The sequence below is a fragment of the Struthio camelus genome, chromosome 2, assembly GCF_040807025.1.
Source record: "Struthio camelus isolate bStrCam1 chromosome 2, bStrCam1.hap1, whole genome shotgun sequence".
NCBI lineage: Eukaryota > Metazoa > Chordata > Aves > Struthioniformes > Struthionidae > Struthio > Struthio camelus.
In genome coordinates, this window is record NC_090943.1 from 172,583,358 (window position 1) to 172,607,270 (window position 23,913).

At 71.9% G+C, this 23,913-nt stretch overlaps 2 protein-coding genes across 3 annotated transcripts; both read left to right on the plus strand.

The window, feature by feature from the left end:
* The first annotated feature begins 5,937 nt into the window (after window positions 1–5,937).
* SCRT1 (scratch family transcriptional repressor 1) lies at window positions 5,938–11,669 on the plus strand. Of its 2 annotated transcripts, none has more exons than XM_068933571.1 (2): window positions 5,938–6,134; window positions 7,973–11,669. In XM_068933571.1, the coding sequence occupies exons 1-2, from the start codon at window positions 6,023–6,025 to the stop codon at window positions 8,698–8,700; spliced, it is 840 nt and encodes a 279-aa protein (XP_068789672.1). In that variant the 5' UTR covers window positions 5,938–6,022; the 3' UTR covers window positions 8,701–11,669. The 2 variants fall into 2 exon arrangements, with proteins under 2 accessions (XP_068789672.1, XP_068789673.1); XM_068933572.1 differs by having other exon boundaries at window positions 7,976–11,669.
* Window positions 11,670–16,912: 5,243 nt separating this feature from the next.
* Window positions 16,913–23,720, plus strand: LOC138066144 (cytochrome P450 11B, mitochondrial-like). The gene is made up of 9 exons (XM_068933770.1): window positions 16,913–17,121; window positions 17,250–17,405; window positions 19,264–19,463; window positions 19,542–19,745; window positions 19,841–19,995; window positions 21,635–21,801; window positions 23,035–23,113; window positions 23,198–23,389; window positions 23,481–23,720. Exons 1-9 carry the CDS (start codon window positions 16,913–16,915, stop codon window positions 23,592–23,594), a joined length of 1,476 nt encoding a protein of 491 aa, XP_068789871.1. The 3' UTR covers window positions 23,595–23,720.
* Window positions 23,721–23,913: the final 193 nt, after the last annotated feature.

Sequence of the window (23,913 nt, forward strand, 5' to 3'; positions counted from 1 at the left end):
GCATGCACGTGCCCCCATCTGCTGCATGTGTGTGAGCATGCGTGTGTGTGTGCATGCACGTGCATGTGTGTTTACGTGCATGCACGTGCCCCCATCTGCTGCACGTGTGTGTGCATGGGTGAACATGCGTGTTTGTGTGCATGCACGTGCATGTGTGTTTACGTGCATGCACGTGCCCCCATCTGCGTGCATCTTTGTGCCGGCTCCTCGCAGCCGGCAGCGGTTGCGCCTGGCAGGCCTCGCGCGCCAGTGAGCACACGCATGGCCGCCCGTCCACCCATGTGGCCGCCTGCACCGGTGCGTGCGGGAGCGGAGGCGGGAGGGGGCGCTGGGCTCTGGGGCCCCCCCGTGGCGCCCAGCTGCCCAGCGCTGCTGTGTGCGTGCGGGTGCCCGGGCGGGTTTTCCCCCGCGGCGCCTGTGCCCCCTCGCTCCCGGCCTCCACGCTTGCCCGCGTGATGCTCGGGCAGCAAATTTGTAATCCCGATGTCAAAGCGCGCGGCAGCGGCGAGCAGCCGGGACCTGCGGCCGGCACCCTCGGCCGCGGCAGGGCCCAGCGAGGCGGCGGGGGGGCCGCGGGTGCCTCACCGGCCCCACGCCGCTGCCGCCTGCGCCGGGCTCCGGCCCCGGGGCTGCACAGGTGCCAGGCGCCGGGAGCGAGCGGGGAAGTCAGCGCTGACCTCAATTAATTCCCCAGATGAAACAAAGATCCCGTGCAAATAATGGCAAGCTGTTGTCTTCCCGGCGCGCGAGCACACACGCGTGGCGGGACGGCAGCGGCAGCGGCAGCGGGGGGGGGGGTTGTTTCATTTGCAGATTTAATTGAGGTCACGTTTAACCTCCCGCTCACTTCCCAAGCGCGCGCACTTGCGTGTGTCTGTACGTGCGCGGTGCTCTGCCTGCCTGGGCGACACCCCCGAAGCGTGCGCCGCTCCTGCATGTCCACGCGCACGCACACCCCCTTGCAGGTTCACACGCTTGCTGACACACTCGCGTATGCACAAAAGCACCCGGCCGTGCTCACACACTTGGTGTGCACACACGCAAACCCTTGCATGCTCGCACACCCCCATGCATGAGCTTTCTCCCCCCCCCGCACACCAACACACCCCTTGCACATGCTCTCTGCCACCCCCGTGCACACTCACACACGCACCTTGGGTGCTCGCACCCCCCACATGCTTCTGCACACACGTGTGCCTGCTCACACGGCCCCCCCGCACGCTGACAACCCCTGTGCACACTCACGCATGCCTTCTCCCACGCTCATGCACACTCCCCTGCCAAACAGGCCCACAGCTCCAGGTGGCTGCTCACACACTGCCCCTCTGCGTGCTCGCACACACGTGCACGCTCACACCCTCCCCCACTGTGCGTGGTCGCAGCCTGCAGCCACTAACAGCCCTGTGAGTGCGCTCTCACACACACGTCCTCATGCATGCTCACACTCCCACGCACGCTCACCCGTTTGCCCTGTGCACGCTCACGCCCACACATGCCTGTACGTGCTCACACACACTCACACCGCCATGCATGCTCTCACACACACCTGTACATGCTAACGCACATACACCTCCCATGCATGCTCACACACACCTGTGCATGCTCTCACACACACCTATCTGTGCATGTTCACACATTCATGCACCCCCCATGCATGCACCCACACACGCCTGTGCATGTTTGCACACATAAGCACCCCCATGCATGCTCACACACACATGCACCTGTGCATGTTCACACACATGCACCCCCATGCATGCCCACACACATGCACCTACCTCTGCATGCTCTCACACACACCTGTGCATGTTCACACATACACATGCATGCTCACATAAATATGCACCCTGTGTGCATTCACACACATGCACACTCATCCCACGCATGCTCTCACCCTGCCATGTGTGCTCACAGCCGCCATGCATGCTCACACACACACACTGCTGTGCGTGCTCTCTCTTTCTCTCTCACACACACTGCATGCATGCTATCACCTCCCATGCATGCTCACACGTGTCCCATGTGTGCCCACACATGCTATGCATGCTCGCACACATGCATGCACACACCCCCGTGCATGCTCTCACACACACACCAGGCATGCTCTGACCCCAGCATGTGCCCACACACGCTATGCATGTTCAAACACACGCATTCACTACCATGCATGCTCACACACACACGTGTGTGCACTGCCGTGCATGCTCACACATGTGTGCACTGCCATGCATGCTCACACACGCGTGCACTGCCGTGCATGCTCACACATGTGTGCACTGCCATGCATGCTCACCCACGCGTGCACTGCCGTGCATGCTCACACATGTGTGCACTGCCATGCATGCTCACACATGTGTGCACTGCCATGCCTGCTCACACACACACCTCATGCATGCTCGCATCCCCCCACAGCATGCTTACACACACACACACAGCCTGCTCACTCCCTCCCTTGCACCCCCCCCTCAACGTGCAGCCCCGGCGTGCCGCAGCACCCTGCCGTGGGCCATGCGTGCCCGGGGGGGGCCCCCTCTCCGCAGCGGAGCTGGAGCCGAGGGCTCGGGGCTCGGGGCTCGGGGCCCGGCCCGGCCCCGTCCGTCCCCAGGGCCGGTGCAGGCCTGCGAGCGCGACAAGACAATGGGCGCAGGCCTGGGCCCGGAGCTGTTAATTAGGGACATATGTCTCCTGCAGGATCGGTGCGGAGGGGGCACCTTCTGCTCGGCTCCGCCGCCCGCAGCCCTCGCCATTGGCTCCGGCGCCGTGATGCTCAGGGTGACTCCAGGCCTGCACCGGCGCGCATTGTTCGCGTGGTTGCAGCTGCATCCGTCTGCCGGGCCGAGGAGGGAGGCTGGGAAAAATCCCGGGGAGCGGCGGGGCGGCTGGGGCATCCCGGGGAGCCCCTGCTGCCTTGGGGGATGCTGCGCCCGCGGGGTGCGAAGCGGAGCCCGCGGGCAGCCCCAGGGCGTTTCGGGAGCCGGCCCCATGGCCGTTCAGCTGGGTCTCGCCGGGTCTGCCATGGGGCCGGGGCCGGAGGCTGCTGCCCTCCGGGGTGGGGGGGTGGGGGGGGGCTCTACCCCGAGACCTCCGCCCGCTGCTGCAGATGCATTGGGAGACCAGGGGGTGGCAGACACTGTCACCGCCCCCCCCCCGACCACTTCCATGGGACATTCAGGGGACACTGATGCCCCGGCCCAGGCAGGTACGGGAGGACCGGGGCCGGGGGCAAGGTCACCCCTAGGGACAAGCAGGGTGACGTGGGGGTGCAGATGTCATTCGTGAGACTCCCAGCCCGGGAGGCACGGGGGACATGGGGGGGGGGTCACTGCAGCCCCTCCGCCGGGCACTGCCCCCCCCCAGCCCCTTCCCCTTCCCAGCAGGGCACAGGCCACCGGGGTGGGGGCAGCCCGAGGAGGCACAAGGGGGCTGGGCTATGGGGGACCCGCATCCCTCCATGTCCCCCCTCCTTGGGAGTCCCTGGAGTCCCCGCTGTGGGGTGCCCCCTCCATGTTGGGTGGCCCCCCCATGACCTTCCATGCCCCCCGCCATCCCCGGCAGTCCCCCATGTCCCTGCCCACGGGGTCCCCGTGTCCCCCCCATCCCCGGCAGTCCCCCATGTCCCTGCCCAGGGGTTCCCTGTGTCCCCCCCGTCCCTGGCAGTCCCCCATGTCCCTGCCCAGGGGTTCCCCGTGTCCCCCCCATCCCCGGCAGTCCCCCATGTCCCTGCCCAGGGGTTCCCCGTGTCCCCCCCATCCCCGGCAGTCCCCCATGTCTCTGCCCGGGGAGTCCCCGTGTCCCCCCCCATCCCCGGCAGTCCCCGTCCCCATGCCCCCCCCATCCCCGGCAGTCCCCCATGTCCCTGCCCACGGGGTCCCCATGTCCCCCCCCATCCCCGGCAGTCCCCCACGTCCCTGCCCAGGGGTTCCCCGTGTCCCCCCCATCCCCAGCAACCCCCTATGTCCCTGCCAGGGTGTCCCCATGCTCCCCCCATCCCCGGCAGTCCCCCATGTCCCTGCCCAGGGGGTCCCCGTGTCCCCCCCATCCCCGGCAGTCCCCCATGTCCCTGCCCAGGGGTTCCCCGTGTCCCCCCCATCCCCGGCAGTCCCCGTCCCCGTGTCCCCCCCCATCCCCAGCAGTCCCCTATGTCCCTGCCAGGGTGTCCCCATGCTCCCCCCGTCCCTGGCAGTCCCCCACGTCCCTGCCCAGGGGTTCCCCGTGTCCCCCCCATCCCCGGCAGTCCCCGTCCCCGTGTCCCCCCCCATCCCCAGCAGTCCCCTATGTCCCTGCCAGGGTGTCCCCATGCTCCCCCCGTCCCTGGCAGTCCCCCACGTCCCTGCCCAGGGGTTCCCCGTGTCCCCCCCATCCCCGGCAGTCCCCCACGTCCCTGCCCAGGGGTTCCCCGTGTCCCCCCCATCCCCGGCAGTCCCCGTCCCCGTGTCCCCCCCCATCCCCAGCAGTCCCCTATGTCCCTGCCAGGGTGTCCCCATGCTCCCCCCGTCCCTGGCAGTCCCCCATGTCCCTGCCCAGGGGTTCCCCGTGTCCCCCCCATCCCCGGCAGTCCCCGTCCCCGTGTCCCCCCCATCCCCGGCAGTCCCCCACGTCCCTGCCCAGGGGTTCCCCGTGTCCCCCCCATCCCCGGCAGTCCCCGTCCCCGTGTCCCCCCCCATCCCCAGCAGTCCCCCATGTCCCTGCCAGGGTGTCCCCATGCTCCCCCTGTCCCTGGCAGTCCCCCATGTCCCTGCCCAGGGGTTCCCCGTGTCCCCCCCATCCCCGGCAGTCCCCGTCCCCGTGTCCCCCCCATCCCCGGCAGTCCCCCACGTCCCTGCCCAGGGGTTCCCCGTGTCCCCCCCATCCCCGGCAGTCCCCGTCCCCGTGTCCCCCCCCATCCCCAGCAGTCCCCTATGTCCCTGCCAGGGTGTCCCCATGCTCCCCCCGTCCCTGGCAGTCCCCCATGTCCCTGCCCAGGGGTTCCCCGTGTCCCCCCCATCCCCGGCAGTCCCCGTCCCCGTGTCCCCCCCATCCCCGGCAGTCCCCCACGTCCCTGCCCAGGGGTTCCCCGTGTCCCCCCCATCCCCGGCAGTCCCCGTCCCCGTGTCCCCCCCCATCCCCAGCAGTCCCCCATGTCCCTGCCAGGGTGTCCCCATGCTCCCCCTGTCCCTGGCAGTCCCCCACGTCCCTGCCCAGGGGTTCCCCGTGTCCCCCCCATCCCCGGCAGTCCCCGTCCCCGTGTCCCCCCCCCATCCCCAGCAATCCCCTATGTCCCTGCCAGGGTGTCCCCATGCTCCCCCCATCCCCGGCGGTCCCCCACGTCCCTGCCCAGGGGTTCCCCGTGTCCCCCCCATCCCCGGCAGTCCCCGTCCCCGTGTCCCCCCCATCCCCGGCAGTCCCCCACGTCCCTGCCCAGGGGTTCCCCGTGTCCCCCCATCCCCAGCAGTCCCCCATGTCCCTGCCCAGGGAGTCCCCCCGGTGGGGTCCCCGCAGCCATGCACCCCCCCCCCCGCCGCCGCTGTCCGCTGTCCGCGGTCGGGCGCCGCCGCTCGGCCCCCCCCCCCCCCGCCGGGCCGCCGTTATAAGCCCAAACAGCTGATGCGGGAGCGCTCACACCGCGCCGACCGTGCGCAGCGGCAGCGGCAGCGGCAGCGGCAGCGGCCCCGGCAGCGCCCCCGCCCCCGCCCCGCCGCCGCCGCCGCCGCCGCCGCCGCCGCCCGCCGGAGCTGTCCGGTGCTGAAGCCGCCGCCCGCCGCCCGCCGCCCGCCGCCCGCCGCCCGCCCGCCCGCCGGTCCATGCCCCAGCGCGGCGGGGCTGCGCCGCTGCCCAGGGCGCCGGGAGCCGCCGGGCGCGGCCGCTCGGAGGCGGCGGCGGCGGCGGCGGCGGCGGGCGGCCCCGGCCGGGCGCTGGGCGGCGGCGGCGGCGGCGGCGGCGGCGGCGGCGACCGGCGCACAAAGCCCTAGCTCGTCGCCCGCCGCCCCGGGGCCCCTTTGTGCCGGCGGCCCGGGCCGGGCTCCGCGGGGCGCCGCGCGGAACCATGCCCAGGTCCTTCCTGGTCAAAAAGGTCAAAATCGATGACTTCTCGGCCGGCCTCGACGCCCCGTACGGCAGAGCCCGGGCGGACTTCGGCTCCCGGCTGCACGACAAGGGTAAATACCGCTGTCCCCGCGCCTGTCTCTGTGTGTGTGTGTGTGTGTCCCCGCGTGTCCCCCCCCCTCCGCCGCCGAACCGGGTCCCCCCCCCACACCCCTTATTTCCCCGCCGCATTCCTCCGCGCCGCCCGCCGCGCCGCACCGGGCCGGGCCGGGCCGGGCCGGGGGCCGCGATGCGCCGGCCCCGCCGCTCCTTTTGTCTGCCAGAGACAAGTTCAAGGACAAGCGCGCAGCGGCGCGGAGCCCCCCGCGGCCGCGGCCCCGCAGCGCGCCGCCGCCTCGGCCCGGCCCGGCCCGGTTCGGTTCGGTTCGGTTCGGCTGCGGCTCGGTTCGGTGCGGCCCGGCCCGGCTCGGCCTTTGTGCGGAGCGCGGCCCCGCGGGCGGCCCGGCCGTGCCCGGTGCGGCTGCGGCTGCGGCGCGTTGCATAACCGGCAGCCGGAGCGCCGCAGAGGGCCGCGGCCCCGCTCGCCGCTCCGCACCGCACCGCACCGCTCCGCACCGCTCCGCACCGCACCGCACCGCACCGCTCCGCACCGCGCCCGCCGGGCTGACCTTGAGCGCGGCGGCGGGGCTCGGCCGGGGCTGCGGCTGGAGCGGCCGGGGCTGCCCGGGGGGGGGGGGCAGCGGGGCAGGGCGGGGGGGGGGGCAGGGGGTGATAGCGGGAGGGTGCGAGGGCAGGGATAAGGGGAAGGGGCACGGGAGAGGCAGGCGCAGGAGCTGTGCCAAAGCAGGGGGCAGGGGGGAGCCGGGGGCAGGGGGAGCAGCGGACAGGGGGGATCCGGGGGCAGGGGGAGCAGGGGGCAGGGGGAGCAGCGGACGGGGGGGATCCGGGGGCAGGGGGATCAGGGGGCAGGGGGAGACAGGGGCAGGGGGAGACAGGGGCAGGGGAATCCGGGGGCAGGGGAGAGCAGGGGGCAGGGGGGTCAGGGGGCAGCGGGATCTGGGGGCAGGGGGATCTGGGGGCAGGGGGAGCCAGGGGGCAGGGGGAAGCAGGGGGCAGGGGGAAGCAGGGGGCAGGGGGATCCGGGGGCAGGGGGATCTGGGGGCAGGGGGAGCCAGGGGGCAGGGGGAAGCAGGGGGCAGGGGGATCAGGGGGCAGGGGGAAGCAGGGGGCAGCGGGATCCGGGAGCAGGGGGTGGGGGGATCCAGGGGCAGGGGGATCCGAGGGCAGGTGGGAGCCGGGGGCAGGGGGAGGCAGGAGCAGGGGGATTCAGGGGCAGGGGGGAGCCGGGGGCAGGGGGGATCCAGGGGCAGGGGGATCAGGGGGCAGGTGGGAGCCGGGGGCAGGGGGAGGCAGGAGCAGGGGGATTCAGGGGCAGGGGGGAGCCGGGGGCAGGGGGGATCCAGGGGCAGGGGGATCAGGGGGCAGGTGGGAGCCGGGGGCAGGGGGAGGCAGGAGCAGGGGGATCCAGGGGCAGGGGGGATCCGGGGGCAGGGGGGAGCCGGGGGAAGGGGGAGCCAGGAGCAGGGGGAGGCAGAACCAGGGCGAGCCGGGGCTGGGGAGAGCTGGGGGCAGGAGGGAGCAGGGGGGATCCAGGGGCAGGGGGGATCCGGGGGCAGGAGGGATCCAGGGGCAGGGGGGATCCGGGGGCAGGGGGGGTGGATAGGGGCAGTAAAGCAGCGGCGGGGGCAGAGCCAGCAGGACAAGGGACAAAGGAAGGTCGGGGCCAGACAGGGGCACCACGACCCCCCTCCTCCAGTGCGGTGGTCCCATGCGGGGCGGTCCGGGCGCTGCGGACCCCCGAGCGCGGCTGATCGGGTCTCCCCTCTCTCCCCCGCTGCCCCGTGGTCCCCTGCCCGCACCCGGCGCCCCTGCCCCTGCCCCGGCCCTGCAGCAGGGTACATCAGCGACTACATCGCGCCGTCGGTGTACGAGGGGGACGGCGAGGGCGCGCTCAAGGTGCCGTCTCCGGACCCCATCTACCCGGGCTCGCACGGGGACTATGGCGCGCCGGACTCGGACCCGCCGGACAGCCCGCACTCGGGGATGGCGGGGGGCTACATCAACGGGGACGCGGCGGTGAGCGAGGGCTACGCCGTGGACGCCTTCTTCATCACCGACGGGCGGTCGCGGCGCAAGGTGGTCAGCGGGGCGCGAAGCCTGCAGCGCCACACGTGCGGCGAGTGCGGCAAGACCTACGCCACCTCCTCCAACCTGAGCCGGCACAAGCAGACGCACCGCAGCCTGGACAGCAAGATGGCCAAGAAATGCCCGACGTGCGGCAAGGTCTACGTCTCCATGCCCGCCATGGCCATGCACCTGCTCACCCACGACCTCAAGCACAAGTGCGACGTGTGCGGCAAGGCCTTCAGCCGGCCCTGGCTGCTGCAGGGCCACATGCGCTCGCACACGGGCGAGAAGCCCTTCGGCTGCGCGCACTGCGGCAAGGCCTTCGCCGACCGCTCCAACCTGCGCGCCCACATGCAGACCCACTCCGCCTTCAAGCACTTCAAGTGCAAGCGCTGCAACAAGACCTTCGCCCTCAAGTCCTATCTCAACAAGCACTACGAGTCCGCCTGCTTCAAGGGAGCCGTGCCCCCGCTCAGCCCCCTCCAGACCTGACTGGCCTAAGCATCCCCCCCCCTTCAAGCCCCCAGTAGCTCACACGCACGCAGCAGCCCCCCCATCCCCGGGACACCCTGCCCCAGCCCCCCCGGGCGCCGCCTCCCCCCCTGCACGGGGACCCCTGCCCGGGGTGAGCCCCTCTCCCCGGCACGCACGGTGCATGGGCTACCCCCCCCCCCTTGCCCTGTGCGATGCCTCCGCGGCCAGGTACCCCCTCGAGCCCTGCACGGGTGCCCGAACCCGGGTGCTCCTCCTGCCCTCGCACGGGTACCCCCAGCCCAGGTAAGCCCCCCCCCCCGCGGTACCGCTGCGCCGGAGGACCCTCCTCTCCTTTGCACGGGTACCACCGGCCCCCGGGTAGCCGCCTGTGCATGCACGGGTACCCCCACCCCTGCGCGGTACCCCTGCGCCCGGGTACCCCCCACTCCATCACACGGGTGCCCTGGCCCATGGGTAACCCCCCCCGACCCGGGTAGCCCCCCACCCACCTTTGCACGGGTACCCCCACTGTGGGGACCCCTGTCCTGAGGGGTGCCCCCAGCCCGGGTACCCCTATCCGAGAGGCACCACATCCCGGGTACCCGCATCCCAGGTACCCGCATCCCAGGTACCCGCCTCCCGCGTACCCCATCCCGGGTACCCTTGCCCCGAGGGGTGCCCCCAGCCCGGGGGTCTCCCCCCTGTGCTGCCCCTGGGGTGCCCCCCCCTTGCCCACGGGTACCTCGTCCCGGGTGACCCCGCTCCCCACCCCGGGGCTCCCTCCCCGGGAACCCCCTTCCTGGAGGGCTGCCCCGGACCCGGTAAGTCCCTCTCCGGGTCCGCCCCCCCCCCTCCCCGGGGGCGTCCCCTTCCCCGCCGGGGCCCTTCCCCAGCCCCGAAGAGAGCACAGCCCCGGCCCCGGCCCCGGTCCCCGGCCCCGGCCCGCTCGGGCCCTGCCCTCCCCTCGCACGGACTTTGGACCGGGGGCTCTGCCAGGACACGGCCCGGCTCGGCCCAGTTCGGCTCGGTTCGGCCCGGCCCGGCTCGGCCTGGCTCCGTTTGGCTCGGTTCAGCTCGGCTCGGTCAGCCCGGCTCGGTTTGGCTTGGACCAGCTCGGTTCGGCTCGGTTCAACCCGGCTCGGTTCAGGTGGGCCGGCCCGGCTGAGCCCAGCTCGGCTCGACCCAGCTCGGCTCAGCCCGGCTCGGCTCGGTTTGGCTTAGACCAGCTCCATTTGGCCCGGACCAGCTCGGCTCGGTTCGGCTGAGCCCGGCCCCGAGGAGGTTCTGCCTCCCGAGCGGCCCCGGCCCCGGCCCCGGCCAGGCCCCCCTTTACTATGCCAAAGTCTTGTCACTTTCTTGAACGAAAGAAGGGAAAAAAAAAAAAAAAAGGAAGAAGGAAGGAAAGAAGGACCCGAGCCGCCCCCGGGGACTCTGCATGCAAAAAAGTATTTAAATCTATGCCAATTTTATGACGCTTTTGGAGCCGATTTATTTATTTATTTGCCAAACTTTAGATAGTCTATTTGAGGGCAATATTTCTCCGTAGGAGTCCGGTACTGAACCTATAGAGCAATAATTAACGTAATGCATGGTATTTTTAAGACAAATAGTATTAATGAGGAATCAGGTACATTTTAATCCAATATTCTTAATAGCAACGAATATCAGGGATGATGCCAGAGTAGCGCTAGCCCCCTCGGTGTATGCACTGCCCGCCTTCACTGTCCTCGCTAGGGCCCCGCCGCCACTTAGAGACGTTTCCCCCCGGGACCCGCCGCCTCCGGGACCTGCACCGAGCCCGGGCACCGGCCCGGCCGCAAGCTGCGCGCTGCACACGCTGCACACACTGCAGACACTGCACACACTGCACACACTGCGCATGCTGCACATGCTGCACACGCTGCACATGCTGCACACGCTGTACAGACTGCACACGCTGCACACACTGCACACACCACACATGCTGCACACACTGCACACGCTGTACAGACTGCACACACTGCACATGCTGCACATGCACACACCGCACACACTGCACACTCGCCGCACGTGCCCCGCGCACACAGTGCACGCTGCATGCACGCCTTGCACGCAGCCCGCACGAACTGCACACGCACGGCACGCACCGGCTGCACACGCCACACACGCTGCGCACACCATGCACACGCCCGCACGTGCCCTGCGCACACGCTGCACGCGCTGCATGCAAGCTGAAGGCAGTGCACGCACCATGCGTGCCTGCTGAGCACCTGCAGCATGCAAAGCTCGCATGCACTGTGCACACTCTGCATCCACCCTGCAAACACACGTGCACACGCACACACACACATGCAAGGAGCAGGGACATGCACACACACACACACACACACACACCCACGCACAAACACCCCGCCACAAGCAGGGACAGACACACGCAGGTATCACCACCAAGCAGGGACACACACAAACACTACGTGCAGGGATACACGGGTGTGCGCGGTGACACACACCCCATGTGCGGTGATGCGCGCACACACACACGCACGTGCAGGGACACGCTCGGGCACACGCACCCAGACCCACGCCAGTGCAGGGGCACACCCCCACCCACGTGCAGCCGCGTGCCCGCACCCCCACCACGTGCAGGACACGCGCCCCAGCCCAGTGTGCAGCGCCGTGCGCCCTCCGACGCAGGCGCCCGGCCCCTCGCCCAGGCGGCGCGGCGCGGCGGCCGTGGGTCCCGGCCCCGACCCACCCTCCCACGATTCAGGTAGCAGGACTGTAGAGCTAGACCTCCGTTTTGTACTTGCCCACGCACGGGAACGGCGCTGGAGCAGCCTTGTAAATACGTTTGGAGATTTACACGAATTTTTACAAGCTGTAAAGAATCTACCGCGTTTCCGGAGACTTTTCCCTGGGAATTTTTTGAGCCAGTATTTGAACGATGTTCCAGTAAAAGCACAAAGGCACCGGCCGCTCCGCACTTCACAATAAAAACGAAAACCTGCGCACAGCCTCGCCGCCTCCTTCGCGCCGACGCCGCGGGCTCCGGGCCCCTTCGCTCCCGGCCCCCAACGTGCCAGCCGCCCAGTCTGGCCCCACGCGGGCACCCGGGGGGCCCAGACGCCTGCGTGCGTCGCATCTCGGGGCTGGTTGTTGTGGGGCTGGGTGGTGGAGGATGCGTGGGGGTGGTTGTTTTGGGGCTGGGTGGTGGAGGTTGTGTGGGGGTGGTTGTTGTGGGGCTGGGTGGTGGAGGATGCTTGGGGGTGGTTGGAGTGGGGCTGGGTGGTGGAGGATGTGTGGGGGTGGTTGTTGTGGGGCTGGGTGGTGGAGGATGCGTGGGGGTGGTTGTTGTGGGGCTGGGTGGTGGAGGTTGTGTGGGGGTGGTTGGAGTGGGGCTGGGTGGTGGAGGATGCGTGGGGGTGGTTGGAGTGGGGCTGGGTGGTGGAGGATGCTTGGGGGTGGTTGGAGTGGGGCTGGGTGGTGGAGGATGCGTGGGGGTGGTTGTTGCGGGGCTGGGTGGTGGAGGATGCTTGGGGGTGGTTGTTGTGGGGCTGGGTGGTGGAGGATGCTTGGGGGTGGTTGGAGTGGGGCTGGGTGGTGGAGGATGCGTGGGGGTGGTTGGAGCGGGGCTGGGTGGTGGAGGATGCGTGGGGGTGGTTGTTGCGGGGCTGGGTGGTGGAGGATGCTTGGGGGTGGTTGGAGTGGGGCTGGGTGGTGGAGGATGCGTGGGGGTGGTTGTTGTGGGGCTGGGTGGTGGAGGATGTGTGGGGGTGGTTGGAGCGGGGCTGGGTGGTGGAGGATGCGTGGGGGTGGTTGTTGTGGGGCTGGGTGGTGGAGGATGCGTGGGGGTGGTTGTTGTGGGGCTGGGTGGTGGAGGATGTGTGGGGGTGGTTGTTGCGGGGCTGGGTGGTGGAGGATGCTTGGGGGTGGTTGTTGCGGGGCTGGGTGGTGGAGGATGCTTGGGGGTGGTTGGAGTGGGGCTGGGTGGTGGAGGATGCTTGGGGGTGGTTGTTGCGGGGCTGGGTGGTGGAGGATGCTTGGGGGTGGTTGGAGTGGGGCTGGGTGGTGGAGGATGCGTGGGGGTGGTTGTTGTGGGGCTGGGTGGTGGAGGATGCTTGGGGGTGGTTGTTGTGGGGCTGGGTGGTGAAGGATGCGTGGGGGTGGTTGGAGTGGGGCTGGGTGGTGGAGGATGCGTGGGGGTGGTTGTTGTGGGGCTGGGTGGTGGAGGATGCTTGGGGGTGGTTGTTGTGGGGCTGGGTGGTGGAGGATGTGTGGGGGTGGTTGTTGCGGGGCTGGGTGGTGGAGGATGCGTGGGGGTGGTTGTTGTGGGGCTGGGTGGTGGAGGATGCGTGGGGGTGGTTGTTGTGGGGCTGGGTGGTGGAGGATGCGTGGGGGTGGTTGTTGTGGGGCTGGGTGGTGGAGGATGCGTGGGGGTGGTTGGAGTGGGGCTGGGTGGTGAAGGATGCGTGGGGGTGGTTGGAGTGGGGCTGGGTGGTGGAGGATGCGTGGGGGTGGTTGGAGTGGGGCTGGGTGGTGGAGGATGCTTGGGGGTGGTTGTTGTGGGGCTGGGTGGTGGAGGATGTGTGGGGGTGGTTGTTGTGGGGCTGGGTGGTGGAGGATGCGTGGGGGTGGTTGGAGTGGGGCTGGGTGGTGGAGGATGCGTGGGGGTGGTTGTTGCGGGGCTGGGTGGTGGAGGATGCGTGGGGGTGGTTGTTGTGGGGCTGGGTGGTGGAGGATGCTTGGGGGTGGTTGGAGTGGGGCTGGGTGGTGGAGGATGTGTGGGGGTGGTTGTTGTGGGGCTGGGTGGTGGAGGATGCGTGGGGGTGGTTGTTGTGGGGCTGGGTGGTGGAGGATGCTTGGGGGTGGTTGGAGTGGGGCTGGGTGGTGGAGGATGTGTGGGGGTGGTTGTTGTGGGGCTGGGTGGTGGAGGATGTGTGGGGGTGGTTGTTGTGGGGCTGGGTGGTGGAGGATGTGTGGGGGTGGTTGTTGCGGGGCTGGGTGGTGGAGGATGCGTGGGGGTGGTTGGAGTGGGGCTGGGTGGTGGAGGATGCTTGGGGGTGGTTGTTGTGGGGCTGGGTGGTGGAGGATGTGTGGGGCTGGCTGTTGTGGGGCTGGGTGCTGTGGGATGTGTGGGGGGCAGTGGGTCCCAGGAGGGCATGGACTGCAGTGCCCAGGTTGGGGGCAGAGGGCACCCTCCTTGTCCTCCCCCAGGGTGCCAGGACACCCCTGGGTGGTAGCATGGGGGCAGCACTGCTGGGGCACAGACACAGTGAGGATCTGCACCGAGACCAGATGAGCTGGGCTGGGGACTGTGGGGCTGGGGAAGCACAGCCCCATGGAAAGCATGGCCCCACGGACAGCACAGGCCTATGGACAGCACGGCCCCATGGTCAGCATGGCCCCATGGACAACAGGGCCCCATGGACAGCATGGCCCCATGGACAACAGGGCCCCATGGACAGCATGACCCATGGACAACAAGGCCCCATGGACAGCAAGGCCCCATGGACAGCACAGGCCCATGGACAGCACAGGCCCATGGACAGCATGGCCCCATGGACAACAGGGCCCCATGGACAGCATGACCCATGGACAACAAGGCCCCATGGACAGCACGGCCCCATAGTCAGCACGGCCCCATGGACAGCACAAGCCCATGGACAGCACGGCCCCATGGTCAGCACGGTCCCATGCGCAGCACAGGCCTATGGACAGGATGACCCATGGACAGCACGGCCCCATGGACAGCACAGGCCCATGGACAGTACAGCCCCATGGTCAGCATGGCCCCATGGACAGCACGGCCCCATGGACAGCACGGCCGTATGGACAGCATGACCCATGGACAGCACGGCCCCATGGACAGCACGCCCCATGGACAGCATGGCCCCATGGACAGCACAGCCCCATGGACAGCACGGCCCCATGGTCAGCACGGCCCCATGGACAGCACAGCCCCATGGACAGCACGGCCCCATGGACAGCACAGGCCCATGAACAGCACGGCCCCATGGACAGCACGGCCCCATGGACAGCACAGGCCCATGAACAGCACGGCCCCATGGACAGCATGGCCCCACGGACAGCACGGCCCCACGGACAGCACAGCCCCATGGACAGCACGGCCCCATGGACAGCACAGCCCCATGGACAGTACGGCCCCATGGTCAGCATGTCCCTATGGACAGCACAGCCCCATGGACAGCACAGCCCCATGGACAGCACGGCCCCACGGACAGCACAGCCCCATGGACAGCACGGCCCCACGGACAGCACGGCCCCATGGTCAGCATGTCCCTATGGACAGCACAGAGGGCTGGAGGGCTCAGGTGCGGGGTTGGGGTGCAGGGGGGGCTGGGGTGCGGGGTTGGGGTTCGGGGGCCTGGAGGGTTGGGGTGCGAGGTTGGGGTGCGGGGGGGCTGGGGGAGCTGGGGGGGTGAGGGGTTGGGGTGCAGGGGGGTCTGGAGGGGCTGGGGTGAGGGGTTGGGGTGCGGAGGGGTCTGGAGGGGTCGGGGTGAGGGGTTGGGGTGCGGGGGGGCTGGGGGGGTCGGGGTGAGGGGTTGGGGTGCGGGGGGGCTGGGGGGGTCGGGGTGAGGGGTTGGGGTGCAGGCTGGGGGGTCGGGGTGAGGGGTTGGGGTGCGGGGGGGCTGGAGGGGCTGGGGTGTGGGGTTGGGGTGTGGGGGGGCTGGGGGGGGCTGGGGCGAGGGGTTGGGGTGCGGGGGGGCTGGAGGGGCTGGGGTGTGGGGTTGGGGTGCAGGGGGGCTGGGGGGGTCGGGGTGAGGGGTTGGGGTGCGGGGGGTCTGGAGGGGCTGGGGTGAGGGGTTGGGGTGCGGGGGGGCTGGAGGGGCTGGGGTGTGGGGTTGGGGTGCAGGGGGGCTGGGGGGGTCGGGGTGTGGGGTTGGGGTGCGGGGGGGCTGGGGGGGTCGGGGTGAGGGGTTGGGGTGCAGGCTGGGGGGTCGGGGTGAGGGGTTGGGGTGCAGGGGGGCTGGGGGGGCTGGGGTGAGGGGTTGGGGTGCGGGGGGGCTGGAGGGGCTGGGGTGTGGGGTTGGGGTGTGGGGGGGCTGGGGGGGGCTGGGGCGAGGGGTTGGGGTGCGGGGGGGCTGGAGGGGCTGGGGTGAGGGGTTGGGGTGCGGGGGGGCTGGGGGGGCTGGGGTGTGGGGTTGGGGTGCGGGGGGTCTGGAGGGGCTGGGGTGAGGGGTTGGGGTGCGGGGGGTCTGGAGGGGCTGGGGTGAGGGGTTGGGGTGTGGGGGGGCTGGAGGGGCTGGGGTGAGGGGTTGGGGTGCGGGGGGTCTGGAGGGGCTGGGGTGAGGGGTTGGGGTGCGGGGGGTCTGGAGGGGCTGGGGTGAGGGGTTGGGGTGCAGGGGGTCTGGAGGGGCTGGGGTGTGGGGTTGGGGTGCGGGGGGGCTGGGGGGGCTGGGGTGAGGGGTTGGGGTGCGGGGGGTCTGGAGGGGCTGGGGTGAGGGGTTGGGGTGCAGGGGGGCTGGGGGGGTCGGGGTGAGGGGTTGGGGTGCAGGGGGTCTGGAGGGGCTGGGGTGTGGGGTTGGGGTGTGGGGGGGCTGGGGGGGTCGGGGTGTGGGGTTGGGGTGTGGGGGGGCTGGGGGGGCTGGGGTGTGGGTTTGGGGTGCAGGGGGGTCTGAGGGGTCGGGGTGAGGGGTTGGGGTGCAGGCTGGGGGGGTCGGGGTGAGGGGTTGGGGTGCAGGGGGGGGCTGTTGGGCTGGAGTGCAGAGAGCAGGATGCAGACCGTGGGGCCAGGATGTGGGGTCCCGCCGCCCCCCAGCCACCCCCCAGCTGTGGGGTCCCGCCGCCCCCCGGAACCCCCCAGCCGCCCCCCCGCCGGCCCCCAGCAGCGGCGAGAGCGGCGGCGGCCGCCCTTGGCCCCGGCGCCCCCGGGAATTTTTAGCCGGCGGCGGAGGCGGGAGCGGCGGGGGGGGTGGGAGGGGAGGGGAAGGGGGGGGCTGCGCCGGACCCCCAGCTCGGGGGGGGCGGGGGGCACGCGTGGGAGCAGGGGCGTCCCAGAGGGGTACCGTGGGGCAGCCCCACGGCGCACCCTGCCCGGAGGCCACCCCACGGCCAGCGGGGGGGCGGGCAGAGACGGGGTTGGGGGGGACCCCGACCCCAGGGACCCCCACGCCGGAAGGGGGGGGGGTGGCAGGCGGGCGGCCGGGCGGCGACGGCCTTGGCGGCGGGGGGCCGGCCGCCCTATAAGAGGGAGGGGGGCAGAGCCGGGGGGCCGGCCGGCGGAGCAGCCATGGGGGGCCGGGGCCTGCTGTGGGGCCGGCGGGCGCTGTGCTCGGGGGGGGCGGGCGCCCCGCCGGCCGCCCCCCGGCCCTACGAGGCCGTTCCCCGCAGCGGCCGCGGCCGCTGGCTCGACCTCTACCGCTTCTGGCGCGGCGACGGCTTCCAAAACTTCCACCTGCTCATGGAGAGCAACTTCCAGCGCCTCGGACCCATCTACAGGTCGGCAGCCGGCTCGGGGGTCCGAGCCCCCCAAACCGGGCCGGGGGGCGGGGGTGACGGCGGCACGTCCCGGGCTGGCGGCTGACGCCGGGTCCCCGCCGGCCACCCCGTCCCGTCCCGCGCGGCAGGGAGACGGTGGGCACCTACGACTGCGTCAACGTGCTGCTGCCGCAGGATGCGGCCCGGCTCTTCCAGTCCGAGGGCGTCTTCCCGCGCCGCATGGGCATCGAGGCCTGGACCGCGCACCGCCGCCTCCGCAACCACAAGTGCGGCATCTTCCTGCTGTAAGAGCCGGGGGGGGCGCCGGGGGGGCACGGCCGGGGCGGCGTGGGGCATGGGGGGCCCAGCCTGGGAGCGCCGGGGGGCACAGCTAGGGGTGCAGGGTGGGCGCAGCCTGGGGTCGCCGCGGGGCTCAGCGTGGGTGCCAAGAGGGGTGCATGGCGGGCGCAGCGTGGGTGCATCACGGGGCTCAGCGTGGGTGCCAAGAGGGGTGCAGGGCGGGCACAGCGTGGGTGCATCACGGGGCTCAGCGTGGGTGCCAAGAGGGGTGCAGGGTGGTTGCAGCCTGGGGGCTCTCCACGGGGCTCAGCGTGGGTGCCAAGAGGGGTGCAGGGTGGGCGCAGCCTGGGGACGCCATGGGGCTCAGCGTGGGTGCCAAGAGGGGTGCATGGCGGGCATAGCCTGGGGGTGCCGTGGGGCTCAGCGTGGGTGCCAAGAGGGGTGCACGGTGGGCGCAGCGTGGGTGCACCGCGGGGCTCAGTGTGGGTGCCAAGAGGGGTGCATGGTGGATGCTGCCTGGGGGCACCGCGGGGCTCAGCATGGGTGCCAAGAGGGGTGCATGGCGGGCGCAGCGTGGGTGCACTGCGGGGCTCAGCGTGGGTGCCAAGAGGGGTGCAGGGTGGGCACAGCCTGGGGGCATCACGGGGCTCAGCGTGGGTGCCAAGAGGGGTGCAGGGCGGGCGCAGCGTGGGTGCATCACGGGGCTCAGCGTGGGTGCCAAGAGGGGTGCAGGGTGGGCGCAGCCTGGGGACGCCATGGGGCTCAGCGTGGGTGCCAAGAGGGGTGCATGGCGGGCATAGCCTGGGGGTGCCGTGGGGCTCAGCGTGGGTGCCAAGAGGGGTGCACGGTGGGCGCAGCGTGGGTGCACCGCGGGGCTCAGTGTGGGTGCCAAGAGGGGTGCATGGTGGATGCTGCCTGGGGGCACCGCGGGGCTCAGCATGGGTGCCAAGAGGGGTGCATGGCGGGCGCAGCGTGGGTGCACTGCGGGGCTCAGCGTGGGTGCCAAGAGGGGTGCAGGGTGGGCACAGCCTGGGGGCATCACGGGGCTCAGCGTGGGTGCCAAGAGGGGTGCAGGGCGGGCGCAGCGTGGGTGCATCACGGGGCTCAGCGTGGGTGCCAAGAGGGGTGCAGGGCAGGCGCAGCATGGGTGCACTGCGGGGCTCAGCGTGGGTGCCAAGAGGGGTGCAGGGTGGGTGCAGCCTGGGTGCACCGCGGGGCTCAGCGTGGGTGCCAAGAGGGGTGCAGGGTGGGCACAGCGTGGGTGCATCATGGGGCTCAGCGTGGGTGCCAAGAGGGGTGCATGGTGGGCGCAGCGTGGGTGCACTGTGGGGCTCAGCGTGGGTGCCAAGAGGGGTGCAGGGTGGGCACAGCGTGGGTGCACTGCGGGGCTCAGTGTGGGTGCCAAGAGGGGTGCAGGGTGGGCGCAGCCTGGGTGCATCACGGGGCTCAGCGTGGGTGCCAAGGGGTGCAGGGCGGGCGCAGTGTGGGTGCATCACGGGGCTCAGCGTGGGTGCCAAGAGGGGTGCAGGGTGGGCGCAGCGTGGGTGCATCACGGGGCTCAGCGTGGGTGCCAAGAGGGGTGCAGGGTGGGCGCAGCGTGGGTGCATCACGGGGCTCAGCGTGGGTGCCAAGAGGGGTGCAGGGTGGGCGCAGCGTGGGTGCATCATGGGGCTCAGTGTGGGTGCCAAGAGAGGTGCAGGGTGGGTGCAGCCTGGGTGCATCACGGGGCTCAGCGTGGGTGCCAAGAGGGGTGCAGGGCGGGCGCAGCCAGCGCTCTCCGTGGGGCTCAGCCCGGCGCAGCGCCCCACGGGGCCGCCCCCGTGCCGGGTGCCCGGCGCCCAGCTCGGCCCCGCGCCCCGGCAGCAACGGCGAGGAGTGGCGCTCCGACCGCCTGGTGCTCAACCGGGAGGTGATCAGCCCCGCCGGCGCCCGCAAGTTCCTGCCCTTCCTCGACGCCGTGGCCCGCGACTTCGCCGCCGCCATGCACCGGCGCGTGCAGAAGAACGCCCGCCGCTCGCTCACCGTCGACCTGCACCGCGACCTCTTCCGCTTCACCCTGGAGGGTGCGTGGGGCCGGCGCGCGGGGCGGCGGCGGGGTGGCGGGCACCGCGGGCTGACCCGGCGCCCCCGGCCGTCGCCAGCCAGCAGCTACGCCCTGTACGGGGAGCGCCTGGGCCTGCTGGAGGAGGCGCCCGCCGCCGAGGCGCAGCGCTTCATCGGGGCCGTGGAGACGATGCTGCGCACCACGCTGCCGCTGCTCTTCGTCCCGCCGCGCCTCATGCGCTGGCTCAACCACCGCGTCTGGAGGGAGCACGTGGCCGCCTGGGACACCATCTTCCAGCACGGTGAGCGGCCCCGGGTCCCGGCCCCGCCGCCGGTCCCGCGCCCGGACTCCTGGGTCCGCGGGGGGCCGCGCGGCTGACGGGCGCCCGCCCCGCAGCCGACAAGTGCATCCAGAACATCTACCAGGAGTTCTGCCTGGGGCAGCCCCGCAAGTACTCGGGCATCATGGCCGAGCTGCTGCTGCAGGCCGAGCTGCCCCTCGACTCCATCAGGGCCAACATCACCGAGTTCACGGCCGGCGGGGTGGACACGGTGGGTGCGCGGGCCCTGCTCGGGGCCACGCGGCCGGAGGGCGCAGCAGGAGGGCGGCGGGCGCCCCCCCGGGGTCCCCGCGGGTGTGGCTGTGGGGTGTTGGGTGCACCGCCGCGCTGGGGTGTACTGCTGCACAGGTCGGGGGTCGCAGGGGTGCTGGGGGGGGTCACAGGGGTGCTGGGACGCCAGGGGGCTGGGAAGCTGGGGTAGCAGGGTGCTGAGTACTGGAGGTACCGGGGCAGGGTGACCGGGGGGGGACACGGGGGCCCAGGCGTCCCGGTGCAGCCCAGCGCCGCTCCCGCAGACGGCGATGCCGCTGCTGTTCACGCTCTTCGAGCTGGCGCGCAACCCGGCGGTGCAGGGCGCGGGGGGGGGTCCTGGGGGGGTGCGGGGGTGCAGGGGGCCCCGGCGTCCGGGTGCAGCCCAGCGCCGCTCCCGCAGACGGCGATGCCGCTGCTGTTCACGCTCTTCGAGCTGGCGCGCAACCCGGCGGTGCAGGGCGCGGGGGGGGGGGGCCCGGGGGGGTGCTGGGGGGGGTGCGGGGGTGCAGGGGGCCCCGGCGTCCGGGTGCAGCCCAGCGCCGCTCCCGCAGACGGCGATGCCGCTGCTGTTCACGCTCTTCGAGCTGGCGCGCAACCCGGCGGTGCAGGGCGCGGGGGGGGGGCCCGGGGGGGTGCTGGGGGGGGTGCGGGGGTGCAGGGGGCCCCGGCGTCCGGGTGCAGCCCAGCGCCGCTCCCGCAGACGGCGATGCCGCTGCTGTTCACGCTCTTCGAGCTGGCGCGCAACCCGGCGGTGCAGGGCGCGGGGGGGGGGGGCCCGGGGGGGGTCCTGGGTGGGTGCGGGGGTGCAGGGGGCCCCGGCGTCCGGGTGCAGCCCAGCGCCGCTCCCGCAGACGGCGATGCCGCTGCTGTTCACGCTCTTCGAGCTGGCGCGCAACCCGGCGGTGCAGGGCGCGGGGGGGGGGCCCGGGGGGGTGCTGGGGGGGGTGCGGGGGTGCAGGGGGCCCCGGCGTCCGGGTGCAGCCCAGCGCCGCTCCCGCAGACGGCGATGCCGCTGCTGTTCACGCTCTTCGAGCTGGCGCGCAACCCGGCGGTGCAGGGCGCGGGGGGGGGGGGGCCCGGGGGGGGTCCTGGGGGGGTGCGGGGGTGCAGGGGGCCCCGGCGTCCGGGTGCAGCCCAGCGCCGCTCCCGCAGACGGCGATGCCGCTGCTGTTCACGCTCTTCGAGCTGGCGCGCAACCCGGCGGTGCAGGGCGCGGGGGGGGGGGGGCCCGGGGGGGGTCCTGGGTGGGTGCGGGGGTGCAGGGGGCCCCGGCGTCCGGGTGCAGCCCAGCGCCGCTCCCGCAGACGGCGATGCCGCTGCTGTTCACGCTCTTCGAGCTGGCGCGCAACCCGGCGGTGCAGGGCGCGGGGGGGGGTCCGGGGGGGTGCGGGGGGGGTGCGGGGGTGCAGGGGGCCCCGGCGTCCGGGTGCAGCCCAGCGCCGCTCCCGCAGACGGCGATGCCGCTGCTGTTCACGCTCTTCGAGCTGGCGCGCAACCCGGCGGTGCAGGGCGCGGGGGGGGGTCCGGGGGGGTGCGGGGGGGGTGCGGGGGTGCAGGGGGCCCCGGCGTCCGGGTGCAGCCCAGCGCCGCTCCCGCAGACGGCGATGCCGCTGCTGTTCACGCTCTTCGAGCTGGCGCGCAACCCGGCGGTGCAGGGCGCGCTGCGCGCCGAGATCCGCGCCGCGGAGGCGCGCGGCCCCCGGGAGCTGTCCGCGGTGCTGGGCGCGCTCCCGCTGCTGCGCGCCGCCCTCAAGGAGACGCTCAGGTCGGGGCGCCGCCGGCTGGGGTGTGGGGGGGCATCGGGGGGGTTGGGGGGTGCTGAGCGCATTGGAGGGGGCATTGGGGGGTGCTTGGTTTGGGGGCTGTGGGGGGTGGTGGGGGCGTTGGGGGTGCTGGGGCTGGGGGCTGGGGGCATTGGAGGAGTCTGGGGGGTGCTGGGTGGGGGCATTGGGGGTGGTGGGGTCATTGGGGGAGTTTGGGGGTGCTGGGTGTGGGGGCATTGGGGGGTGGGGGGCATTGGGGGAGTCTGGGGGTGCTGGGTGGGGGGGCTATGGGGGTGGTGGGGGCATTGGGGGAGTCTGGGGGTGCTGGGTGTGGGGGCTATGGGGGTGGTGGGGGCATTGGGGGAGTCTGGGGGTGCTAGGTCTGGGGGCTATGGGGGTGGTGGAGGCATTGGGGGAGTCTGGGGGTGCTGGGTGGGGGGGCTATGGGGGTGGTGGGGGCATTGGAAGAATCTGGGGGTGCTGGGTGGGGGCTATCGGGGTGGTGGGAGCATTGAGAGTGCTGGGTGTGGGGGCTATGGGGGTGGTGGAGGCATTGGGGGAGTCTGGGGGTGCTGGGTGGGGGGGCTATGGGGGTGGTGGGGGCATTGGGGGAGTCTGGGGGTGCTGGGTGGGGGGGCTATGGGGGTGGTGGGGGCATTAGAGAGTCTGGGGGGTGCTAGGTCTGGGGGCTATGGGGGTGGTGGGGGCATTGGGGGAGTCTGGGGGTGCTGGGTGGGGGCTATGGGGGTGGTGGGGGCATTGGAGGAATTGGGGTGCTGGGTGGGGGCTGTGAGGGTGGTGGGGGCATTGGGGGAGTCTGGGGGTGCTGGGTGGGGGCTATGGGGGTGGTGGGGGCATTGGGGGAATCGGGGTGCTGGGTGGGGGCTGTGGGGGGTGGTGGGGGCATTGGGGGTGCTGGGGCTGGGGGCTGGGGGCATTGGAGGAGTCTGGGGGGTGCTAGGTCTGGGGGCTATGGGGGTGGTGGGGGCATTGGAGGAGTCTGGGGGTGCTGGGTGGGGGCTATGGGAGTGGTGGGGGCATTGGAGGAATTGGGGTGCTGGGTGGGGGCTGTGAGGGTGGTGGGGGCATTGGGGGAGAGGAGTCTGGGGGTGCTGGGTGGGGGGGCTATGGGGGTGGTGGGGGCATTGGGGGAGAGGAGTCTGGGGGTGCTGGGTGGGGGCTATGGGGCTGGGGGGGGTGCTGGGGCGGGCACTGCTCAGCTGCCCCCGTTGCAGGCTCTACCCGGTGGGCATCACGGTGCAGCGCTACCCCACCAAGGACGTGGTGCTCCACGGCTACCGGGTGCCGGCGGGGGTGAGCGGCCGCGGGGGGCGCGCGGGGGGCCGGCCGGGCCCGGGGCGGGGGGGAGGCGGCGGCGCTGAGCCCCGCCGCCCGCAGACCCTGTGCCAGGTGGCCCTGTACGCCATGGGCCGCAGCCCGGCGGTGTTCAGCTCCCCGGAGCGCTACGACCCGGCCCGCTGGCTCGGCAAGGACGAGAACAGCTTCAAGGCCCTGGCCTTCGGCTTCGGGGCACGGCAGTGCATCGGGCGCCGCCTCGCCGAGGCCGAGATGATGCTCTTCCTCATGCACGTGAGCGGGGCCGCGGTTCGGGGCGGGCCGCGGTTCGGGGCGCCCCGCCGGCCGGCCCGCCGCTCCACCCCGCGCCGCGGACTCCCTCCAGGTCCTGCGCAACTTCAAGATCGACACGGTGTCCAAGGAGGACATCCGCACCGTCTTCGGCTTCATCCTCATGCCCGAGAAGCCGCCCCTGCTCACCTTCCGGCCCATCGACTGAGCGCGGGGCCCGCCGGGGCCGGGCAGGGTCCTGGACCCCGCGGCGGGAACCCCTCCGGCCCCCCAACGCCGGTCCCCGCGGCCCCGGGCTGCTCCTGCGCTGCGGGGCCACCGGCCCCGTCCCACCTTGTGTTGCCGCTGCCTGTAAAGCACCACGGGAGAGGACGTGCAGATCACATGCAAATCATCTGCTGGGGCGGGGGGGGGGTCTCGTGGGAGGGGGCGGCGAGAGGCCCGAAAATAAAGCTGTGTTACCGCACGCCCGCCTCATCCCTGCGGGGGACGGAGGGGACCCAGCAGGAACCAGGGGGGAGTCACGT